This window comes from Lithobates pipiens, unplaced genomic scaffold, assembly GCF_037356315.1.
Source record: "Lithobates pipiens isolate NorthernLeopardFrog02 unplaced genomic scaffold, aLitPip1_a1.2 Scaffold_3, whole genome shotgun sequence".
Taxonomy (NCBI): domain Eukaryota; kingdom Metazoa; phylum Chordata; class Amphibia; order Anura; family Ranidae; genus Lithobates; species Lithobates pipiens.
Genome location: NW_027507790.1, coordinates 88,850,838 through 88,875,486, shown reverse-complemented (window position 1 = coordinate 88,875,486; position 24,649 = coordinate 88,850,838). Strand labels below are relative to the sequence as shown.

Below are 24,649 nucleotides of genomic sequence, written 5' to 3'. Positions count from 1 at the left end.
TGCCCTCACCAGATACCCTGCCCCTGCAGGGGTAGATATGCCTTCACAGTGTGAGACCCTGTGTCGCTTTCTGGTGTCTCCCTGGGAGCTTCGTTTGTTGCCAGCTGGGATTGTTGTCTCGTTCAGGTTTTCAATAGAAAAGAGGGATGTCCATAGTGAAGTATGTTTCCACAGTTAATTTATTAAATAAGAAAACTACTCACATATGAAAAACGTTAAAATCGCAATGTAATTGTATCTGCCGCCGGCCGTTACAGCTTACTGGGGAGAGTGTGTGTCCTATGGCCACGCCATATGCGTTTCGTCATCAAGACTTCATCTGGAGCTGGAGCCGGATGATGTCTTGATAACGAAAGGTGTTCTTTAATTTTAATATTTTCACAGTTTTTTTTTGGGAGTTATCCAGAAGCATTGCAGGGGGTATCTAATTATTATAATAACTATACTAATAGTTTCCTCTCAAATTTAGTGGAAGGATATACACTACGGCACAAACTAGGAGCACATCATTATTCACTTATTGAAAAAAAAATGTATTTATGTTCTGAGGGTATAGCGCCAAGTCTACCTTTTGAGGCACACACCTAACTGATTTCCTGTAGACATATTCTGTTAGCAAAATTGACCAATAACTACAGTATATCGTGTGAGGGTTTACATGACTCTATTTCAATAGAATAGAATTAGAATAGTTTCTTTTTTTAGCATTACACTATTGAAAACTAAAAAAAAACTTTTTTTCCTTTGAAATTTAACTGGGAATATGAAATATAGCACATAGATAATTCATATTTAACCACTTGAGCTCTGGAAGATTTTACCTCCTTCATGACCAGGCCATTTCTTCTTATTCAGCACTTTGCTAATTTAACCGGTAATTTTGCATTTTTATCATTTTTTTCAAACAAATAGAGCTTTCTTTTGGTGGTATTTGATCACCACTGAATTTTTTCTTTTTTGCGATGTAAACGAAAAAGGATCCAAACGTCTGGAAAAAAAAAATTCTACTTTTTGCTATAAAAAATATCCAATAAAAAAAAATGTCAGAGGACACAATAATAGCCCCAGCATTGTTGTTTGTGGCCACAATAATAACCCCCAGCCATAGGTGTGCACAGCCTATTGCATTAGGGTGTGCACCCCAAAGCTCAAACACAAATGTGTGTGCATGTGTATATATACAGACGATGTCAGTAGAGCAGTAGATAGTGTCATTAGGGCAGAGACTGGTGGGAGTAGGCTAGTGGATGGTGTCAGTAGTTTTTCCCCTGAAGAAGTCACGTGATTGACGCAACGCGTAGGGAGTGGCCGTACGTCGTACCGGAAGTGAAGTAGGACTGGCGGAAAGCGCCAAAACACCATTTTGCTTTATGTGCTGTTCTTTTGTTTATATGTGAGAGTCCAATTTTTATACTTCTTTTAATTAAACTTCACTATTTTGAGAAATTACTACACTATCAGAGCCTTCCCTCTCTCTCCATGTTTATTATTTTTTTGAGCTGCACACCCCTGTGGATACCTTCCTCGTAACAACAGTACAGTCTACATTATTATATGGCCCCCTTGTGGCCCAGTGCGGAGATCACTGCTTCCTAGTTGGCTGTAGCTGAGGACCCCCTGGTGGCTGGGAACGAAAGTGGAGGTGGTCTGCTTGGTTTGATGTGCCTATTTTTCTACACTTGGAGGTGAGAGTTCTGAGAGCCTTAAGCCCCTGGATTTTATAGTACTGCTTTTACCTGCGTTTTCACTACTGGTGCCAGTGAATTAGACGTTGATATCCACCATATGGACTTCTGTATTTTGCCTGCTTTCTATATATTTTAAGTTTTGGGTTTACATTTATTTTTATTTTATTAGCACTTAGCACTTTATATAGGATTTTTGACAGATTTGCGCAGGACTCACTGTTCACTTTTATTTTTTGTTAGATAGTTTGTGTATGCTATCAAGTTCAGCTGCATTTCTAGCACCTTATTATAACATTTGCACGTGCACATTTGTTTATGACTCATTGTATGCATTTTTTTATATATTGATTTTTATATACACTGATTTTTTATGAAGAGGTATATTCACCCTGCTAAAATAAAAAAAGTTGAACAAAGCCGCGCTTAGGCAATACGGGAACCAGAAAGAGTACAAAAAGCAAAAAGCATACAAATATCTATATATACGGGTTGCAGCCCCCCAACCAAGAAATCCCCGCAAGGGTCTTTCAAAAAAATCAATAATCTCAGGAGAATGTGGGGTGTCTGGCGCTACCCGATATTAAAGGTGAATACCACCCTTATTTCCACTAAGTACAATATTACCACAGTACAGTAAGTTGTTCGTTATAAGTTTGTAGAAAACAATCGTAATCATAAAAATTCAATAGACTGTGCATAAAGGGACTACAGGAAATCTTCTAAAGTGCTTTGTGCAAGAATAGGTGCTACATATAATACTTAATGTGAGTCACATGCGTATTCACACAGTTCCCTATATATGTTATATTAGTCACTATTAATGAACTTCAAAAAAATCAAACTAAAGTGCAGCCTCATAAAAAAACAAAAACAATTGTGGCTATAAAGTTTGCTATATGCACCAAAACCCCAGACCTTATATATCCAAATGTGCAAAAAAATGCAAGAAAATCTTACTAAATATATGCATATACAATAAATATCAACCAGGATATTTATATATTATAGAAAAAAAGGGAAACTATATATATAATTATGTGCTATAAAAAAATTAATTAAAATTTTCCCAAACAGCATTAAATAAACAGTAAAGCCAAAAAATAATAAAAAAACAAAAGCAGAAAAAGAAAAAGGAAAAAGAAAAAACCACAAAAAAAGTCTGTTAATGTCCACACGTGGAAACAAAGAAAATTAAAAATCAAAGAAATGAGACAGAAATCTTGATTGTGCAAATCCAGCAGGAATAAAGTGACTTTTGTGCTTGCGACTAAATTCTCCAGGTGACTGTGTGCTCCCCCACAAGGTTCCCCACTCACCGGAACGATACACCCCTACAGGGGTAATGGGCCTTCAGATAAATCTTTATGCGATTCCAAACTTCAATGCCATATGCGATTGCTCCAAGAAAAACACCACTCCGGGGGTACTCCACCTTTAAATGCGATCCCAGTTTTCAGGTACCATATACGCAATTCAAAAGAGGAGGGAGTCCAATTTAATCCTCATAGGAGAAAAAATATAAAATCTCCATAGTGTAGTAGGTGATTTAAATGTGATCAAAAATAGGGGCACTAGTTGTAATGGCAAAATAAACTTTTAATTGTAAGAAGCACGTATGCCAGAAAATATATAAAATGAAAGATAATTATTTTATATAAAAAAATCTTTCAACAAAAAAATTCATTATCACAACATCCCACTTAACAGTTCCTAAACCAGTGGGGTAACAAAAAAAGGAAATTAATCATAAAAATAATTAAATAAAAATGACAAGACAAAAATTTATAAAAAACAGTCTCAGACAAGTTAGAAATCAAGCTGTGAAAAAAGCTAGCAGAGGGCAGATTAAAAACTCTCATATAGCTCACACCATAATGAGTTCCAAACTATTTAGTCGGCAAGAGGTCCGCAAACTAAAGGGACATGCATCCAAAAGATAGTTTTTAGTGCCAGCAGTCTGCCATTCTAAAGTGCGGAAACCTCACTGCTAACCCCCAGGTTGTGGCTATGAAAATACAAACTTGGTATCTCTGGCAGGGAGTGGTGCAAGGCATGCTTTAGTGTATCACACATACTAATGCCGCATACACACGATCGAATTGTCCGGCAGACTTAGTCCGGCAAACAATCCGGAAAACAATCCGCCGGACTTTCTAACGAACGGACTTGGTCCCACACGGACACTCCGAAAGTCTGGCGATTTCTAATGCGATGACGTACAGCACGTACAACGGGACAAGAAAAAGGAAGTTCAATAGCCAGTAGCCAATAGCTTCCTTCTCATACTTGCTTCTGAGCATGCGTCATTCTTGAGTCAAAACTACTTTCTAAGTCCACCGGACTTTTACGATGAAGAAGTCCGCTGGAGCCCACACATGATCGAATTGTCCGGCATAATGCGGTCCGGCGGACTAAGTCTGGCGGACAATTCGATCGTGTGTACGTGGCATAAAAGTCAGCTGGTTCAGCAGGAACCAGACAACTTTGTGTGTACTGCTGTCTGCTCAACAGATGCCGGTGTGACAGCCAGCCAGCTTCTGTCAAACGGTGTTGCTAGAAAAGCAGCATTCAAGCAGTGCTTGCAGCAAATGGATGCAAGCGCTGAACAGTGTATTCTGGCATGGAGGAATCCCTACTGTTAAGCCTCATGCGCACGATCGGATTTTCCGCAGACAAAACCTCTGACTTTTGTCCAAAGGCGTGTGCCTGGATTTTGTCTTGCATACAAGCAGCAAGGCTTTGTCGGCCAACAAGCATGAACGTAGTGATGTACTACGTGCTTTTCAGCTCTTTAGCGCCACCCTTTGGGCTCCTTCTGTTAATTTCGTGTTAGTAGAAATTTGGTGAGTGTTGATTTGCACTTTTCATTTTGTGCTTTTCAGTTCGTTTCTGACCGACCATTTGTCAACCAGACATGTTACGGAATCAGAGGAGATAACGTGTTATTTATTATTGGCCTTGGAGTTATTGCTTGGACCCAAGTCCAGTCCAGGAACAGGAGGAGGAATTCTTGGACCAAAAATGGGTTGCTTTATTAATAATGACCAATTATGTCATATGCCATTTCTGCGGGAGCTCCAGGAGAATTATCCAGATGATTTTCGGAATTATCTCCAAATGACGGACCCCTGCTTTCACCAACTCTTGGCATTGTTGACCACCTATATTAAGAAGCAGGACACATGCATGAGGCTTCTATTTTTATGTTTTTGGTTGAATAATGATTTGATTTGGTATATTGTCTATATTTTTGGAGTTCTATTGGCAGATAGCATGTCTAATTTTATTTGTTTTCTTTTTTTAATGCACAATAAAAAAAAATTGTATAGACTGAATACTTGGCTATGTGTGAGTAGGCAGTTACATTCAAAAAAATACAATGTAAAGTTAACATTGTTGTATCTTTGATCTTAAAAACTACGGGATAATGGTGTTGTAGTAATTTGCCCAAAAAAAAAAAGAAAAAAAAGCATAATAATATTATTCTTGATATCACTAGAAAAAAAAAGCCTTGAAAATTAGTTTGCAATAACTCCATCAGTATCACCAGCAAAGCAGCTTCATTATTATCCCATTAAAGTAGAAGAGAATATGCGCTGCATTTCGAGATTTCATAATTTGCCACGTCACGAATGTTAATTCTCCATTACAAACGCTAGTTTACAAGAACGACCGCTTCTGGCTCATCCTTTCTTCCGAACATGCGTGTTTGTACTACTTTTGTCTGACGAACTTGTGTACACATGCTCGCAAAATCCAATAACAGATCGTTGTGCGCTGAAAATTTTAAAGTCTGCCATCCAACATTTGTCTGTAGAAAACCTGACAATTGTCCAATGGAGCGTACAAGGGGTCGGATTTTCTGCCAACAGCCTGCCATCACACAATTCCCATTGGAAAATCTGATCGCGTGTATGTGGCTTTAGAAAACAATAGCGCAGCGAGGGAGAACCCTCCATCACACATTGTTGTGTTGATGCTGGGATCTTTCAGATCAGATTGTTTTCATTGCACTTGCTGGTTGACACAATGAGAAACAATTTCATAAAAACTAGATTTGACATTAACCATTTCCTGACCAGCGCACGCCGATGTACGTTGGCAGAATGGCACGGGCAGGCATATTGGCGTACAGGTACATTCATTTTTTATGCCGCCCTGCCATCGCGTGCGCGCCGCCGGCGACGCACTTGCGTGCCAGTCGGGACCCCCATGAGATCCGGTCGCGGGTCCCGCAGACTCGATCGCTGGGGGGATAACCGCGATATCTTCTCACGGGGAGGCTGAACGGGGAGATGCCGTTGTAAACAGCATCTCCCTGTTTTGCCTAGCAACAAGTGACGCTGATCTCTGCTCCATGTGATTGGAGCAGAGATCAGCATTCACTAACACAAAGCCCAGTCCCCCACAGTTAGTAACACGTCCCTAGGAACACTTAACCCCTACACTGCCACCCCTGGTTAACCCCTTCACTGCCAGTGTCATTTACACAGGAATCACTGCATTTGTATAGCACTGATTGCTGTATAAATGATAATGGTCCCAAAAATGTGTCAAAAATGTCCGATGTGTCCGCCATAATGTCGCAGTCACAATAAAAATCATCTGATCGCCGCCATTACTAGTAAAAAAAAAAAAATATTAACAAAAATGCCATAAAACTATCCCCTATTTTGTAAACGCTATAACTTTTGCGCAAACCAATCAATAATCGCTTATTGCGATTTTTTTTTACCAAAAATATGTAGAAGTATACGTATCGGCCTAAACTGAAGAAAATAATGTTTTTTTTAAAGATTTTTGGGGGATATTTATTATAACAAAAAGTAAAAAAATTTTTTTTTCAAAATTGTCGCTCTATTTTTGTTTATAGCGCAAAAAATAAAAACCACAGGGGTGATCAAATACCACCAAAAGAAAGCTCTATTTGTGGGAAAAAAAGGACATCAATTTTGTTTGGGAGCCACGTCGCACGACCGCGCAATTGTCAGTTAAAGCGACGCAGTGCCGAATCGCAAAAAGTGGTCTGGTCTTAAGCCAACAAAATGGTCCGGTCTGAAAGTGGTTAAGTAATGGATGTGCATGGATTATTTTTGGAGAGTGAGGATATTGTTTAATATCCTTTAAAAGCTCTACATTTATGATATATACTGTATATATATACACATATATAAAATAAAGTCCTATGACTTTTGTGTGTGCTGTCAGCGATCCCAGATGAGAAGGAGAAGTGACAGTTCAGACACATTATTAGCATAAGATGTTGGTTCTGAACATACAGTCAGTAAAGGGAACATAGACATCCATGTGAAGATCCTTGCTCTGTACACAGATATAGGACGCGGTGTGCTGGGACTATACAGTAGATCAGTGACAGATGGGAGTGTAGGCACCGATCAGTCCCGATCCCGATGACCTGACTCATGTCTTTGTCACAGGGACATCCCCTCCTCAGTCCCTCCCTCCTCTGCACGGACTGATCGCACAAGCTCCGTGCAGGAACTGTCACATCTCATCTCCCCCAGGATGGATGACAACTCCTGCTGGACTCTATAGAGAAGAGCTCACCCATGGATTATACTATGGAAGACAATACCTCCCTGTGGATCAATGCTACCCTAGCAGAACACATCCATGGGGTAAGTACACACAGACATCTCTCCAATCCTTTATAGATCTATGACTTCTACATCTGCAGTCATCACTCATAGAGATGTTTTATTTCCAGACTATTTCTAAAAGAACATTTTTTAAATACCACCTTCTTTTTTTATTTTTTATTATTACATTGCTGACAATTTACATACACTACATTCATATCAGGCTCTGAGCTTTAAATCGAAAGTTCCTTTCTTACATTCTAGTGCCAAGTTTAATATCCTAATAACTCCCAGCATGTTCTGGAGTGCCCATGCAAAGTACAAGGAGGACTTGCAAACTCCATGCAGATCGTGTCCTGACCGGGATTTGAACTAAGGACCCCAGTGCTGCAATGCTAATCACCTTTTTAGGTCATTATATTTCTTATTTTTACTGACATTTGTAGCTTAGACAATGACAGTCACTACTATTCTGAGTTTAGACAATAACACTCACTACTATTCTGAACGCAGCCTATCATTTATAGGGATCTGCGTCAAAGCTCATGCATATACACGTATAGGATTGGGAAAAAGAACAGGACAATTTTTACACATTAAAAAAGGGGATCTGTTTATTGATCATCTACAAAGTAACTTTTGTTCCTTGCCTAAAGATCAGTAACATTTTTATGGCTGTGTGAATGGAGCAAAATATGGCCAACGTAAAATTCCTGGTGTTTTGCCACATCCAAAGTGCCGCAGATGGGGCGCACGGAAGTATTATTGTTCACAGCTATTCATGTCTATGGTCCCACCTGTAGCACCTCTACCAGAAAAACACCAGGGATTATACACTGGCCAGGCATGTACTGGCCATCGGGACTACCGGGAGTTTCCCGGTGGGCCAATGGCTCAGTGGGCCACTCTGATGTAAGGGGACTGCTGATGGGCCACTCTGATGTAAGGGGGCTGCTGATGGGCCACTCTGATGTAAGGGGGCTGCTGATGGGCCACTCTGATGTAAGGGGGCTGCTGATGGGCCACTCTGATGTAAGGGGGCTGCTGATGGGACACTCTGATGTAAGGGGGCTGCTGATGGGCCACTCTGATGTAAGGGGGCTGCTGATGGGCCACTCTGATGTAAGGGGGCTGCTGATGGGCCACTCACATGTAAGGGGGCGGCTGCTGATGGGACACTGATGCAAAGGGCTGCTGATGGGACACTGATGTAAGGGGGTGCTGATGGGACACTCTGATATAAGGGGCTGGTGATGGGACACTCTGATGTAAGGGGGTGCTGATGGGACACTCTGATGTAAGGGGGTGCTGATGGGACACTCTGATGTAAGGGGGCTGGTGATGGGACACTCTGATGTAAGGGAGTGCTGATGGGACACTCTGGTATAAGGGGGCTGGTGATGGGACACTCTGATGTAAGGGGGCTGGTGATGGGACACTCTGATGTAATGGGGTGCTGATGGGACACTCTGATGTAAGGGGGTGCTGATGGGACACTCTGATATAAGGGGGCTGGTGATGGGACACTCTGATGTAAGGGGACTGGTGATGGGACACTCTGATATAAGGGGGCTGGTGATGGGACACTCTGATGTAAGGGGGATGCTGATGGGACACTCTGATGTAAGGGAGTGCTGATGGGACACTCTGATGTAAGGGGGCTGGTGATGGGACACTCTGATGTAAGGGGGTGCTGATGGAACACTCTGATGTAAGGGGGTGCTGATGGGACACTCTGATGTAAGGGAGTGCTGATGGGACACTCTGATGGAAGGGGGCTGATGATGGGACACTCTGATGTAAGGGGGTGCTGATGGGACACTCTGATGTAAGGGGGTGCTGATGGGACACTCAAAATGTAAGTGGGCCGATCTGGATGAAGTCCAGGGCCAAATTTCTGTCCCAGTCCAGCCCTGACACTGGGCGTATTCTTTGCCTGCAAATGTCTGTGTACATTAGACATTTAACTAAAACATCACTTGTTCTGATGGGTTGTGCTGGTGATGTAGATAAGGGGTCTCCAAACTTTCTAAGCAACAGGCCAGTTTACCGTCTTTCTGGCTTTAGGGGGCCGCACTGGGGCTATTGGAGGTAGAAAATGCCCTGGCATCAGTGCCCCACCATTGGTTTTATTGGGAGTAGTAGTTGTTAATATCAGTGAACAGAATAATGCCCCATCGATGGTGTCCGTAGAGGGAATGGTGCCCCTTCATTGGCATCAGTTGGTGAAATAGTGCCACAAGGGCCAGATAAAGGCAAGCAAAGGGCCACATCTGGCCCTCGGGCCACAGTTTGGAGACCAGTTTGTAGATTATTTGGCCCAGATGTCACAATGGAGTGTTTATACTACAGGAGTAGAGCATTTTGACATAGTACATTGTATATATTCATGTTTCAGAGTGAATGGAGGCAAATAAGGTTGAAGCTGTGATCACTTATATTGTCTAATAGGGACTCCCCGTGTAAGTTTAGGATTTTGGAAGATAGGTGTATATTTTACCTTGTTTGACCCATCCACAATTGCCGACGATCCACTCTGTTCTCAGCAATGGAAGTCAGACACATTTTATTTTTATCTCAGTTTATTGCCTGATATGTAGACATATCTTATCTGTTTGACAAGAACAAAGCAAAGGTAAAGCTGTGTTTACTTTCACTAAGGAACTAAATGGATGTCTCTAGTACTGTACATGATCGTGCATTGGGCTTCACCGATATAAGGCTGACTATAGACGACTTGAACCGGACAAGATTCGATCTGTGTAAGTGCAGGTTAATTGTACCAAAGCCAATTCATCAATCGACTTGGGTAGATGCAGCTTGTGGGATTTTTAGGATGCAATAATAATCACTGTGTTCTTCCAGGAGGGACAGCTTCCTCCACCACCCCTCCCTGCACTAGGAGAACACAATAGCTACACGGGAGGGATTCTTTCATCAACACTGGCTGTGCTGACGGAGGAATCAAACGATTTTCTTTTCTGTAACACGTGGCTCCAGGAAAAAAAAGTTGCTTCATCTGTAGCCTGCCTAACAGTCGCTTTATAAAGAAAAAATACACTCGCTCCCTAAGTGAATAGTTTCCACTCATTTAGTTCATCAGCCCAGTGGCTCCAGTCCAAATTTTAACACTTTTTCTGAAAATGATTCTATGCCCAGATTGGTTGTACTACTGATGTAGCTGATTTTATACAGATGTTTTAGTGTGGTTGTTTTTCAAGCCGATTCACACCACAGAAACGCAATCTGAATGGTGCGTTTTCAATGCATTTTTTCACCTTTTTTTTTCCAGTTTCCTGTTGTTGTTTTTTTTGTTGTTTTTGCTGTAATGAGTTTTTGATGCATTTAGATGCGTTCCAGTGCATTCTGATGCATTTTTGATGTGTTTCACCCTGTTCCAGTACAGTTCTGTGCAGCTTGTTCTACTTTTTTTGCTCACTGGAAAACACTTGAACTGACAATACTGGTGTGGACTAGGTCATTGGAACCCATATTTACTGTCCCGGCATTTTTGATGCAGAAAAAAAATGCACTGGGCAGCATCTGGTGTGAACTGACCCTAAGGACCCCTGTGCAAGCCGCTCCGCCACGGCAACAGAGGTATGTGAACCGGCTCCATAGAGAGCCGTTCGCAATCTCCTGCCATGCGAATTGGATGCGGGGAAGACCCACATCCAATTCGCATAGGTGTGAACCCAGTCTCAAGGAGTAGAGGCTGTCTACCTTGAAAAGTGAAAGTTCAGTTGATTTGCTAAAGTTGCATAGACTGTACCCAGCAAAGAGCAAAAACAAAAGAGTGTTCAGTTGGTTTACTAAAGGAGTATAAACTGTCTACCTAGCAAAGCAAATGTTCTGTTGGCTTACCAAAGGAGTAGAGACGGTCTACCTAGCAAAGCAAATGTTCTGTTGGCTTACCAAAGGAGTAGAAACGGTCTACCTAGCAAAGCAAATGTTCAGTTGGCTTACCAAAGGAGTAGAGACGGTCTACCTAGCAAAGCAAATGTTCAGTTGGCTTACCAAAGGAGTAGAGACGGTCTACCTAGCAAAGCAAATGTTCTGTTGGCTTACCAAAGGAGTAGAAACGGTCTACCTAGCAAAGCAAATGTTCAGTTGGCTTACCAAAGGAGTAGAGACGGTCTACCTAGCAAAGCAAATGTTTAGTTGGCTTACCAAAGGAGTAGAGACGGTCTACCTAGCAAAGCAAATGTTCTGTTGGCTTACCAAAAGAGTAAAGACTGTCTACCCAGCAAAGTGAATGTTTATTTTATCTACTGTAAACCAGCCTTTTTAAATCAGGGTGCCCAGGTACCCTGAATTGCCTTGAGGCTTCTTCAGGGGTGCCTTGGCAAAATCCCTAAAAATGATTAAAAATTATATACAAGCCAGCAGGTAGATCAAACCTGCCTTTTAGTTACATAAAGCCACAGGTTTTCATTATGCACTGTTACAACTTTCTAGACACTGGCATCCTAACAACCAATGACATCATCAATTAATAATGAGGGTGTTTGTTGCATCCACAACATCCTTGTTTGACCCTCATGTGCCCCTCTCCCTCAGCACTGGGGTGACATTAGCTGACTGATGGAGAGAAATTGAGGGAGAAGAGAAACATTGGAATACTAGTCAGTACCAGTGTGCAAAAGTGTATTTGCTTTGGAAGAATAAATCACCTCTAACATTGGGTGTCCTACCTGTGTGGATGTAGCTGCATTATGTAAAGCTGTTAGAATTGTTTTTTTTTACATTTTAGAATGGGGTGCCTCGAGACTGTCCATCATTTTAAAGGGTGCCTTAAGATTGTCTGTAATTTTAAAGGGTGCCTCGACTGAAAAAAGTTTGAGAAGCACTGCTTTAAACACTGCCTACTCAACAAAGGTAATGTTCAGTTGATTTATGGAGGAGTAGAGCCTGCCCACCTAGTAAAGTGAACGTTCACTTGATTTACTAAAGGAGTAGGCGTTGTCTTCCTAACACAGTAAATGTTAGTTGACTTAAAACAGTAAAAGCTGTCTACTTACCAAATTGAATGTTCAGTTGAATGTCTAAAGTAGTAGAGACTGTCTGCCTAGAAAAGCATTCACTGAAATTATTAAATAAAATAAAGCTGTATTCATGTCAATCCTAGCAATCAAATCCTGTTTTTTTTAAACTCCTGGGTGAATACCCTCTATTACTTGAGAAAATCTGCCCCAGTGACCCTATAGTCACTCTGATCTCTGTGAATATTGATAACAATGCCACTAACGATGATCTAATGAGATTGATTTTCCAACCTGTGAAGAATGTGCTCATCATATATCTGCTAGTTTAATGGTCAGTTTGTGATTATTGTGAAGGTTGGTAGGTTGGTTCTCGTATTGGGCAAAATGCCACCTTGTCTATGGCAATCATTATTGTTGAGCTTAATCTGCTGAGTATTTATAAAGCATAAAAGTGTGTCCATGAGTCTACTAAAGGCACAAAGCTAGATGCAGTAAAATATTAAATGAGTGTGGTGTACTTTGTATGGTGTTGTCGTGTCATATCAGCTCCAGGCAGTACTAACTGAAAACATGTAAAGAAACAGAAGCCGAACTGTGCCAGAATAAAATGCCCCATGGCTTTTTAGATTGTGTTTCCAATCTGCCATACAGCCAAGTTTACTCTAATGCTGGCCATATGCTATACGAAAAAGCGGGCAAACCCATTTTCGAAAAACCAAACATTAGGCCGTGAGCACAAACAAATAGTGCCAAACAGTGGACATAAATGAATGTATATTTTGTTAGTTTTTTTACATATACCTAGTATATACATATACATATACCAATTTATCGTTTGTTTGGCAGAAAATTTCCAAACTTGTCCTTCGTTTTTTCGGCTCTAAAACATCCCAACGATTTTGTGCCCATTAACTGGCCAAAAAACGAACAAACTGTCTAAATGACCGAATTTTGACCGATTTTTTGTATAGTGTATGCCCAGCATAAGTGTAGGCTGGGTTCACACTTGTGTGTATGCATATTACCAGTGATGGCCCGTCCATTAGGGGCGCTCGGGCGCCACCTCTCCCTATCCATGCCCCCTGATCTACATGCAGGGTGCCGGACGCATGGATTTCAATAGATGGGGGAGACAAAAAAAGTCTGCATGCAGCATCCCCAGCAGCCCCCCTAAATACATACCATAGGGGTGCGCAGCCTATTGCATTAGGGTGTGCACCCCAAAGCTCAAACACACATTGGTATAAATACATATAAATAAATGTAAAAAAAAAAACATTTTAAAATGTAAAACATGGACAGTGTCAGCATTTTGATATAGGAATGAGGGACACCTACTAACAAATGTATGTAGGCATAGGACACGCTCCCATCACACCCCCTTAAAGAAGAATTAACCAAAAAAAAAAAGGTTAATTAAATCCACAAGGACTTTTTTTTACCACTACTATTCCTTTATAATGGTTTTTAAAATGTACAAATGCAGCAAATTAGACATTGGATGAAAGGTTTAGCACTGGGAAACACTTTTTGAAAGATAAAAATTGCATTTTATATACAGCTATATAGATCAGACCAAAAGGAGGAGGAATGGTGAACAGAGGGACATTGCTCCAAATCAGAGACAGTCCCTTGAAATCAGGGACAGTTGGGAGCTATGTGTCAGTAGAGCAGAGATTGATGTCAGTATTTTTTTTTTTATTCTTATTTTGTATTATTTTCTACAATTTTATTTTTCAATCATTTTTTTTTTATGTTTTAGGAGCCCTGTTGGGGGGGGCTTTAGTGAAATATCAGTGAAGTATCTGTACCACACAGGTTGATTAGGGTGTGCCCAGGCACAGTCGGCACACCCCTTGCACATGCCTATGCCTGAGCCCAATCTCGATCCAGCGCTGTGCATGAGAGCCAAGGCTCTCCCGGGTCTGTTGCTCCTTATTGGCTCAGAAACAGCATTGGCTCCCGCTGTTGTCAATCAAAGACAGTGAGGAGCAAGAGGGGGTGGGGCCAAGCCCTGCTCTGTGTGTCTAATGGAGGCTCGGGAGCGAGCACACATGAATGCCCACATAGCAAGTGGCTTGGTATGGGGGCACTCAGCAGGGAGGGTGGAACCAGGAGTGCTAGCAGGGGACCTAAGAAGAGGAGGATCAAAACCATTGCACAGAGCAGGTAAGTATAACATGTTTGTTATTTTAAGAAGAAATAAATAACCCAAGGCTTTACAATTACTTTAAGGGAAATGTTCTGTCTGTAATGCAGCAACACTTCCTAATAAAATTGTCTGATCCACATACAATACAGACACACCTAATAAGCGCTAGTTGAACTTCCTCATTGGCAGTGACACTGGTTGTGTCCCGAGGGGAAGTGATTTCACCTAAGTACTAAGTGGTGTGTTATTATTTATTTATAGGTCAGAGTTGTGTGCTTCGTGCTGTTTTGTTGGGTTAATCATTTAAATAACTGCATTTTTTTAGGGCAGACATTTGATTTGTGAGGTTTCACCTATCACTGTACAAAAGCACAGGGATTTTTGTATTTCATGCCTGAAATGACAATTTGAAAACATTTGCACTCATTTACGTAGAAGAGTCCCATTGAGGTATGCATAGACCGCTGTGCTTACATAATCCAACCGCCCTCAGGCTCCATGAGCAGAACAGAAACAATCCGCTCAGCCACATATACCTGTTCATGTTAGTGGCGGCAGGGAAGAAGATGAAGTATATATGTCTGGGGGAACAATAGCAATCATGTCAAGTTTTCTATCTAGCTCCTAATGAATGTTCCTCTAGAACAGAGATATGCAATTAGCAGACCTCCAGCTGTTGCAAAACTACAAGTCCCATCATGCCTCTGGGTGTCATGCTTGTGGCTGTCTGTCTTGCTATGCCTCATGGGACTTGTAGTTCCGCAACAGCTGGAAGTCCGCTAATTGCATATCCCTGTTCTAGACAGTGGCTGGGGTGGGGGCCTTCCATAAACATTTGATCGTCGCTGGATTTGTCTGGAAATAGATTGTGCAACTTTAAAGTGATGTCTATGGGCAGCTTTGAGGTTGTCTTGGTGAAAAGCTTTTCACCGGAACAGAAAGTGGGGAGAAATCTCTCCAACAGAGTCCCAGATCGCAGTAAAACCACACAGGGGTTCTAATTCGTCTCCACACTACCCCTCCATAAAAAGGTTGGGCTATGAATTCATAACTTGTGCCCAGATCATGCTCACTAGTGTGTACACTATATTAATAAAAGTATTGGGACACCTGCCTTTATACGCACATGAAGTTCAATGGCATCCCAGTCTTAGTTGGTAGGGTTCAAGTTTGAGTTGGCCCACTATTTGCAGCTATAACAGCTTTGACTCTTCTGGGAAGGCTGTCCACAAGGTTTAGGAGTGTGTCTATGGGAATATTTGACCATTCTTCCAGAAGCGCATTTGTGAGGTCAGGCACTGATGTGGACGAGAAGGCCTGGCTCGCAGTCTCCACTCTAATTCATCCCAAAGGTGTTCTTTTGGGTTGAGGTCAGGCCAGTCAAGTTCATCCACCCACAACTCGCTCATCTATGTCTTTATAGTCCTTTCTTTGTGCACTGGTCCAAATCATTTGGTGGAGGGGGGATTATGTGTTGTTTTTCAGGGGTTGTGCTTAGCCAAGTTCAAGCTTAGTTCAAGTGAAGGGAACTTTGAAGGCGTCAACATACCAAGACATTTGGACAATTTCATGCTCCCAACTTTGTGGGAAACGTTTGGGGATGGCCCCTTCCTGTTCCAGCATGACTGCACACCAGTGCACAAAGCAAGGTCCATAAAGACATGGATGAGCGAGTTTGGGGTGGAGGAACTTGATTGACCTGATCTCAACTCAAAAATAATATACAAAGAAACTAGTGGATGATTTAGACCAGGGGTCTCAAACCTTTTCAAACAAAGGGCCAGTTTATTGTCCTTCAGACTTCAGGAGGGCCAGATTGTGGCCAGCAGGGGCAGAAAATGTCTTGGGCTCAGCACCATTGAGAAAAAACCTGGCCTTGAGGTTGATGGTCAGTAGGAGTAGTGCCCCTATTAGTAGGAGGAATGTTATCCCATCATTGGTATCAGTGGAAGAAATAGTGCCCCCTTGTTGGTGCGATTGGGAGGAATAGTGCCCCAAGGGCCGGATAAAGGCTAGCAAAGGGCCACATCTGGCCCTTGGACTGCAGTTTGGAGATCCCCCAGTTAGGGGCTTGACATGTTTGGTATTTATTTACTTGACAGAACCCCACCTTTTATATTTTACCGAAACGTTAGTTATTATATTGTGTTTGTATGCATTACTATTCATTTTAGTGCTTTTTTGGCCGTTAAAATATATTAATTTGATAAAACAGTTATAAACAGGGCTGCTGTTAGAAATCATGGGGCCTTATACAAACTTACCTGCCAGCCCCCCCCCCCCATTACCACCCTGGGTGGGTGCGGGTGTATGGCTTCACACACTACCCTAGACACATGTACAGACCACTCATTCACACTGCCAGATTACCTGTATGAGTGAGCCCTGAATTATGTTTTTTTTATTATTTTTTACAATTTTTTAAAAATGTTTACATTTTTTTTAACAGCCCCATGAGGGGGGGAAGCATTGGTGAAATCTCTTGGGTTTAAACACTTTTAAATTTCTCACATTTAAGAGCGAGAAAGATTGAAGACACAAATCCCCCAGCCTCAGCTGCACTGCAAAATGAATGAACAAGAAGGGCTCTGCACAGAGGCTCATTTCATTCACAAATGTAAGCATTGTAAACAACGTTTTCTATGCTTCGGTTATGAATACAGGAGTGATTGATCGCTACCGACCAGTGATTTGCACCATAATGTTGCCACCCCCAGTTCAAGCTGTATGGTGCAGAAACAGGAGGGCAGGTGCTACCCCTTTATTGGCAGCCCTGGTTATGAATGCCATCATTTTATTCTACAGGGCATCTGCTTTCAAAAACATATCTTGATTTTAGGTAATTCTATAGCAAAAAAGTGCAGAATTTACCATGTGCGCAAAAAATAAAGTTAAAAAATAGCTCTGAAGTAGTTAAAATGAGCACTGATTAATTTCTGTATACATAGGCATTGTAAAGAAATGAAAGTGTATTTAGTGCTAAAACTTTTTTTTTTGTTTTGTTTTGTTTTTTCCTTTTGGATAAAGTGGGAAAGGATTTTTTTTTGTTGGGGAACAAAATGAACAATGAACAAAAGAAGGGGTGTAGGGGGGAACAAGGTACTTCGAAGGAGTGCTAAGCTGGCCAAAAATGTGTCCAGTTCAGCAGGGACCAGATGAATTTCAATCCATCTATGGCCATGTCCACTGGACAGAAGTCAATCTTAAGCCTCGTACACACGATCAGATTTTCCGCAGACAAAACCTCTGACTTTTATCCGAAGGGCGTTGGCCAGTAACTTGTCTTGCATACAGACAGACATGTGGTTTTTCAGCTATTTAGCACCACTCTTTGGGCTCCTTCTGCTAATTTCGTGTTAGTAAAAGTTTGGTGAGTGTTAATTTGGGCTTTTCATTTTGCGCTTTTCATTTTGTGATTTTCAGTTTGTTTCTAAATGTGCGTTCCTCAACCAGCCATGTTGCGGAATCTGAGGAGATAACGTGTTATTTATTATTGACCTTGGAATTATTGCTTTGACCCAAGTCCAGTCCAGGAACAGGAGGAGGATTTCTTGGACCAAAAATTGGTTGCTTTATTAATCGTGACCAATTTTTTTATATGCCTTTGCTGCGGGAGCTCTAGGAGAATAATCCAGATGATTTTCGGAATTATCTCCAGATGATGGACCCCTGCTTTCACCAACTCTTGGCATTGTTGACCCCCTATATTAAGCTCCCTGGCGGTATGATTATTTCGGATTTTAGGTGCTAAAAGCGGTACAATTATTATGCATGAAAATTTGGCATTTTATATTGTAGTCCTGTAATTCTTAGGAATAACTCTCTTAAATCTGTCCAAACCAGAGTCTAGCAGACATCCCGGGTATAATAAAGTTTGAAAAATGAAATCATAAATTATAATATAATAAATAACTATAAATAATTGTACCAAATAATAATATAACAATAATAAAAATTATTCAATAATGTAATCAAATCAAAAACACGGAAATTTGCTCAGTTGCAGAATTGTCACTATCATTACTTTTCAATATTTGATGACGGATCTCCCCACAAATCGCTGTCGCTCAATTCTGCGAGTGATTCCAATTTATTATCGCTGTTTTCTAGCTGGTCTAAAATCATTTTTGATGTAAAGGGACAGTTTTGGTTGCTATGGACAATCTCCAGTTTCCAGGCATAAAGAACTGTTTTTATTATATAAAACTGCATGTAGGACACTGGGCAGACTACTAGGGACAAAGGGGATGTGAAATATTTACATACAGCAATGTAATCTGTAAGATTACATTATACTGTATGTATACTGTGTGTTTCACTTTTTGAATTTGGCGCCAATCTCCGTCCCCGTGCATCGCAACGCTCGCAGGGAACGGAGATCGGGTCCGTGATAGATCGAGCGAGACACGGCTCGCTTGCACAGCGGGGAGACAACGCTGGATCAGAGGGAGAAGGTAAGTAAGCATCCTCCTGGATCCAGTGATGCAGTCCCGAGTCTGGCTCGGAGTTACCGCTAATGGTACAAAAATTCCACCCCGAGCCAGACTCGGGAAGACCGTCAGGGGGGTTAAGAAGCAGGGCACATGCATGAGGCTTTTATTTTATTTTTTGGTTGAATAATAATGATTTCATTTGGTATATTTTCTATATTTTTGGATGCATAAAATGCACTTTTTGGTTAAGTTATGTTGGCACATAGCAGGTCTAATTTTATTTATTTATTTATTTATTTAATGCGCAATAAAAAAAAACTGTGGAGAATAATACTTGGCTATGTGTTTTACTTCAAATGACAGTTTGAGAGTAGGCAGTTACATTTTAAAAAATAAAATGTAAAATTAACAAGGGACACCAACATAGCTGTATCTTTGATCTTAAAAACTACAGGATAATGTTGTTGTGGTAACTTGCACCAAAACTAAATAACAAGCATAATAATATTCTTGATATCACTAGAAAAAAAAAGCTTGTTTGTATACATGTATAGAGCCATGACAGGTCCACTTTATACTCCTATACATGTATAGAGCCATGACAGGTCCACTTTATACTCCTATACATGTATAGAGGCATGACAGGTCCTCTTTATACTCCTATACATATATAGAGCCATGACAGGTCCACTTTATACTCATACACATGTATAGAGCCATGACAGGTCCTCTTTATACTCAAATGCATGTATAGAGTCATGACAGGTCCTCTTTATACTCATATACATGTATAGAGGCATGACAGGTCCTCTTTATACTCATATACATGTATAGAGGCATGACAGGTCCTCTTTCCACTCCTATATACATGTATAGAGCAATGACAGGTCCTCTATATACTCCTACATACATATATAGGGCCATGACAGGTTCTCTTTATATGCCTATGCATGTATAGAGCCACGACCTTTCTTAGTTATCATGATATAAAATAATGAATGTGGGGGCCTTTTTGGCAGGGCAACATTTCATTCTTGGTTCCAGGCAGCACAGTGTCTTGGGCCGGCCCTGATTGAAAGTGTTTAGGTTTGCCCTCATATTACTAATATTACTAATATTCAAACCCCTTGAAATTTTCCACATTTTGTAATGTTACAACCAAAAACATAAATGTATTTTATTGGGATTTTATTTTATAGACCAACACAATGTGGCACATAATTGTGAAGTGGTAGGAAAATTATAAATGTTTTTTTTATTTTTTTTACAAATATCTGAAAAACATTTGTATTCAGCCCCCCTGAGTCAATACTTTGTAGAACCACCTTTTTGCTGCAATTACAGCTGCAAGTCTTAGCAGTTTTATGTCTCTACCAGCTTTGCACATCTAGAGTGTGACATTTTTGCCCATTCTTTGTGCAAAATAGCTCAAGCTCTGTCAGATTGGATGGAGAACAACAATTTTCAAGTCTTGTCACAGATTCTCAATTGGATTTAGGTCTGGACTTTGACTGGGGCATTCTAAATCACATGACTATGCTTTGATCTAAACCACTCCATTGTAGCTCTGCCTGTATGTTTAGTGTCGTTGTCCTGCTGTAATATGAACTTCCGCCCCAGTGTTTTTCACATTTTAACAGGTTTTCTTCTAAGATTGCCCTGTATTTGGCTCCATCTATCTTCCCATCAACTCTGACCAGCATCTCTGTCCCTGCTGAAGAAAAATGGTGTGTTCAGGGTGTTCGTTTTCCGCCACACATAGTGTTTTGCTTTTAGACGAAAAAGTTCAATTTTAGTCTCATCTGACCAGAGCACCTTCTTCCACATGTTTGCTGTGTCCCCCACGTGGCTTCTCACAAACGGGATTTCTTATTGCTTTCTTTCAACAATGGCTTTCTTTTTGCCACACTTCCATAAAAGCCATATTTGTGGAGTGCACAACTAATAGTTGTCCTGTGGACAGATTCTCCCACCTGAGCTGTGGATCTCTGTAGTTTCCCTAGAGTTACCATGGGCCTCTTGGCTGCTTTCTGATTAATGCTCACCTAGCCTGACCTGTCAGTTTAGGTGGACGGCCATGTCTTCGTAGGTTTGCAGTTGTGCCATCTTTCCATTTTCAGATGATGGATTGAACAGTGCTCCTCTGTGAGATGTTCAAAGCTTGGGATATTGTTTTATAATCTAACCCTGCTTTAAACTTCTCCACAACTTTATCCACCTCTGAGGGCTTCACAGAACAGCTGTATTTATACTGAGATTACATTACACACAGATGGACTCCATTTACTAATTAGGAGACTTCTGAGGGCAATTGGTTCCACTAGATTTTAGTTAGGGATATCAGAGTAAATTTCAAGGGGTGTGAATAATTTTTCAAGGTACTGTATATGGTTTTGGTGAATCTAATGGAAACGTGTACAAGAAAATTTGTATAATGAAGGATTGGCACAGTATTAGTTTGAAATGGGGCCATTGTGCTGCTAAGAAGTTTTGAGACATACCAGGTAGAAAGTCCAGATTAATGCATAAGGACCTAAAAAGGCACTTAAATCAAAGATAAAGATTCACAAGACAGATAAACGCATATTAAAGTTGTTTTCATGATTGATGTGTGTGTTTTTTGGGTTGATGCATGATAAGAACTCCAGAGACTCATGCACAAAAAAAAATGAATCCCTGTGGGCGGTGTAAATGTTTTAATTTACTATTATATTCTTGTAAATTGCTTGCCAAAAAATCTTTCTTCAGGTCTGGAAGACCTATTCCCTCTTGGTAATGACATGTGTGATAGGCTTAGTTTTGGAGTTGTATCATGCTATATTATAAATGCTTAGAAGATCTTTTGTAAAGAGGCAATAAAATCTTTGGGTAAATTAGTGGAAACAGTATGAAAAACATACAGTAGTTTTGGGAGGATATTCATTTTTATTATGGCCAACCACCCAAACCAGAAAAAGTGCAACCTGTCCCTGGTTTTCAAGTCTTCATGAAGGTCTTCTGATATAAGTCATATAATTACAGGGATACAGCTTTGCAACACAGGAAGGGAGTTGTGCTCCCAAATAGGTGATTGTATCTGTTTTTCATATAAAAGGAAATATTTGTTGGCAGTCTGCTACCATTGTTGTCGGGACGGAGGTGGTTAAGGCAAAATATTTTGTATAGTTCCATTTTATATACAAAATGAACACCCTCGCCTCTATGTCTCGTGTAAATTAAATAAAAGAAATGAACAAACTTGTACTTTCTGTCTAAACAAAGGTCAAGATAATGAAAAAGTAATGTTAAACCGGAGTTCCACCCAAAAGTGCCACATTTGGCACCTTTCAGGGTGGAGGGGGGACAGGATACCTGTCTTTCACAGGTATCCTGTTCCCACTTCCGGGAGCCTTAGTGGCGGGTATTGACGTCACCACCCAGGCTCCCTCCTCCTGCGCCTGCGTGAAGCTCCGTGAGTCAGGTCGCGGGACTCGTTCGCCGCAGGGATACCCACGATCGCCTCACGGAGAGGAAGAACGGGGAGATGCTAAAGTAAACAAGCATCTCCTCGTTTTGCCTAGCAACAGTGTCACTGATCTCTGCTCCCTGTGATTGAAGCAGAGATCAGTGATGTGTAAAACACAGCCACGCCCTCCACGGTTAGCAACACACCCCTAGGACACACTTAACCCCTACACTGCCACCTAGCGGTTAACCCCTTCACTGCCAGTGTCATTTACACAGGAATCAGTGCATTTATATAGCACTGATTGCTGTATAAATGACAATGGTCCCAAAAATGTGTCAAAAATGTCCGATATATCCGCCATAATGTCGCAGTCACGATAAAAATCACTGATCGCTGCCATTTAAAAAAAAATATATATATTAATGAAAATGCCATAAAACTATCCCCTATTTTTTAAACGCTATAACTTTTGCGTAAACCAATCAATAATCGCTTATTGTGATTTTTTTTAACCAAAAATATGCAGACGAATACATATCTGCCTAAACTGAGGGAAAAAAAAAATTTTTAAATATTTTTGGGGGATATTTATTATAGCAAAAAGTAAAAAATAATGTGTTTTTTTCAAAATTTTCTAATTTTTTTTGTTTATAGAGCAAAAAATAAAACTGCAGGGGTGATCAAATACCACCAAAAGAAAGCTCTATTTGTGGGGAAAAAAAGGACGTCAATTTTGTTTGGGAGCCACATCGCACGGCTGCGCAATTGTCAGTTAAAGCGACACAGTGCCGAATCGCAAAAAGTGCTCTGGTCAGGAAGGGGGTAAATTCTTCCGGGGCTGAGGTGGTTAAAAATAGGTAATTTCACATTACAGCGGAACTTTACTCTAAAGATGAAGTTTTGCTTTATGCCCTCCTCTTTTTCTCCTCTACTTCTTTTGGAACTTTTTTTTGGGGGCGGGGGCCGGTTTTGACAAGTACCTGCAACCACTTTCAGTCACATCTCCTAGGTCAGTGGTTCTCAACTCCAGTCCTCAGGACCCACTAACAGGCCAGGTTTGAGTGTTAACTAAAATACATGACAGGTGATATCATTGGCTGCACAGTAATTACAGTATTCTAGTCTGCATCTCCCCAAGGTAATACTTAAAATCTGGCCTGCTAGTGGGTCCTGAGGACAGGAGTTGAGAACCACTAGCCTAGGTGATTGCAGCAGAGGTCCCCCCCTTCCCCACTCGCAATATTATGGGAGACGTCATAGGTCCCAGAAGGCTGCGGGACCATTCACAAAGTGAAGTGCGGCTCACGCATGCGCAGTGGGAAGCCAGCTGTGAGGCTGTAAAGAGTCACAGTGGGGTTCCCACGGTTAACATGCTGGTGCCTGAACTCCGACTAAGAACCGGCCTGGGTGAGGGTGGCACTGGGTCTCTGGACAGGTAAGTGTCCTTTTATTAAAAGTCAGCAGCTACAGTATTTGCAGCTGTTGACTTTTAATATTTTCTTTTCAAACAGGGTGAAGAACCTCTTTAAGGCCCCAGTGCTTACAAGGCATCTAGCTCCTATGCATGCAATCTTGGGATTTTAGTGTGCCCAGGAGACACAGGTGCAGGGTCTAGCCCCCCGGTACTTGCAGCTGAATATGCCATGGATGGACAGGGTTGAACGTTGTACTGAGTGGTACTCACATTTATGGCCCTAGGCTTTCAGGGAGGAATGCCTGGAATGAAGGTACTCAGCATTCAGCTCCATCCAGTTGTAGCATATTTCAGCCTATCATTGACTTTGACAGGCTGCAGAAAGCAGAGCTGGATGCTGCATCTGTGCCTCCCGAGGACCTGTGTGTGTCCTAGAAGACAAACTGGCCATTCACAAAGCGCCGCGGGACTAGTGCAAGTGCAGTCGGAAAACGGCAATGAAACCCCAAGGCTCCACTGCCGGTTTCCCTTAGTTGGAATGGATGGATGGATCATCGCGGGCTCCCTGGGCAGGTAAGTGTCCTTGTTAAAGAGGAAGTAAAGCCTAACAAAAAATAGAAATAAAAATAGAACCTGCAAGGCAAAGGCATAATGAGCTAGTATGCATAGCATTCTAACTCATTATGAATAACTTACCTGAGATGGAAGCCCCTGAAGCGACCCTCGTTGTCTTGTGACTGGCCGGAGGCGGAGCGTGCGCGTGGGAGGCGCCACTAATGGCATGATTGCCATTAGCAGCGGCATGCTCAGTGCACCTGAGCGCCGCTGTCTACGGCCCATGCACCGTAGACAGCAGTGCTTGTCTTTTGCAAATATCTCCTAAACCGTGTAGGTTTAAGAGATATTTCTTGGACCTACAGGTAAGCCTT

At 41.4% G+C, this 24,649-nt stretch overlaps 1 protein-coding gene across 1 annotated transcript in view; it reads left to right on the top strand.

Annotated features, from left to right (window-relative positions):
• The first annotated feature begins 7,125 nt into the window (after positions 1 to 7,125).
• TMEM116 (transmembrane protein 116) overlaps positions 7,126 to 24,649 on the top strand; it is a 91,640-nt gene continuing 74,116 nt past the window's right edge. Inside the window, exon 1 of the mRNA XM_077462026.1 lies at positions 7,126 to 7,327. Within this exon, the coding sequence (XP_077318152.1) occupies positions 7,259 to 7,327 (69 nt within the window). The 5' untranslated portion in view covers positions 7,126 to 7,258. The remainder of the gene's footprint in view (positions 7,328 to 24,649) is intronic.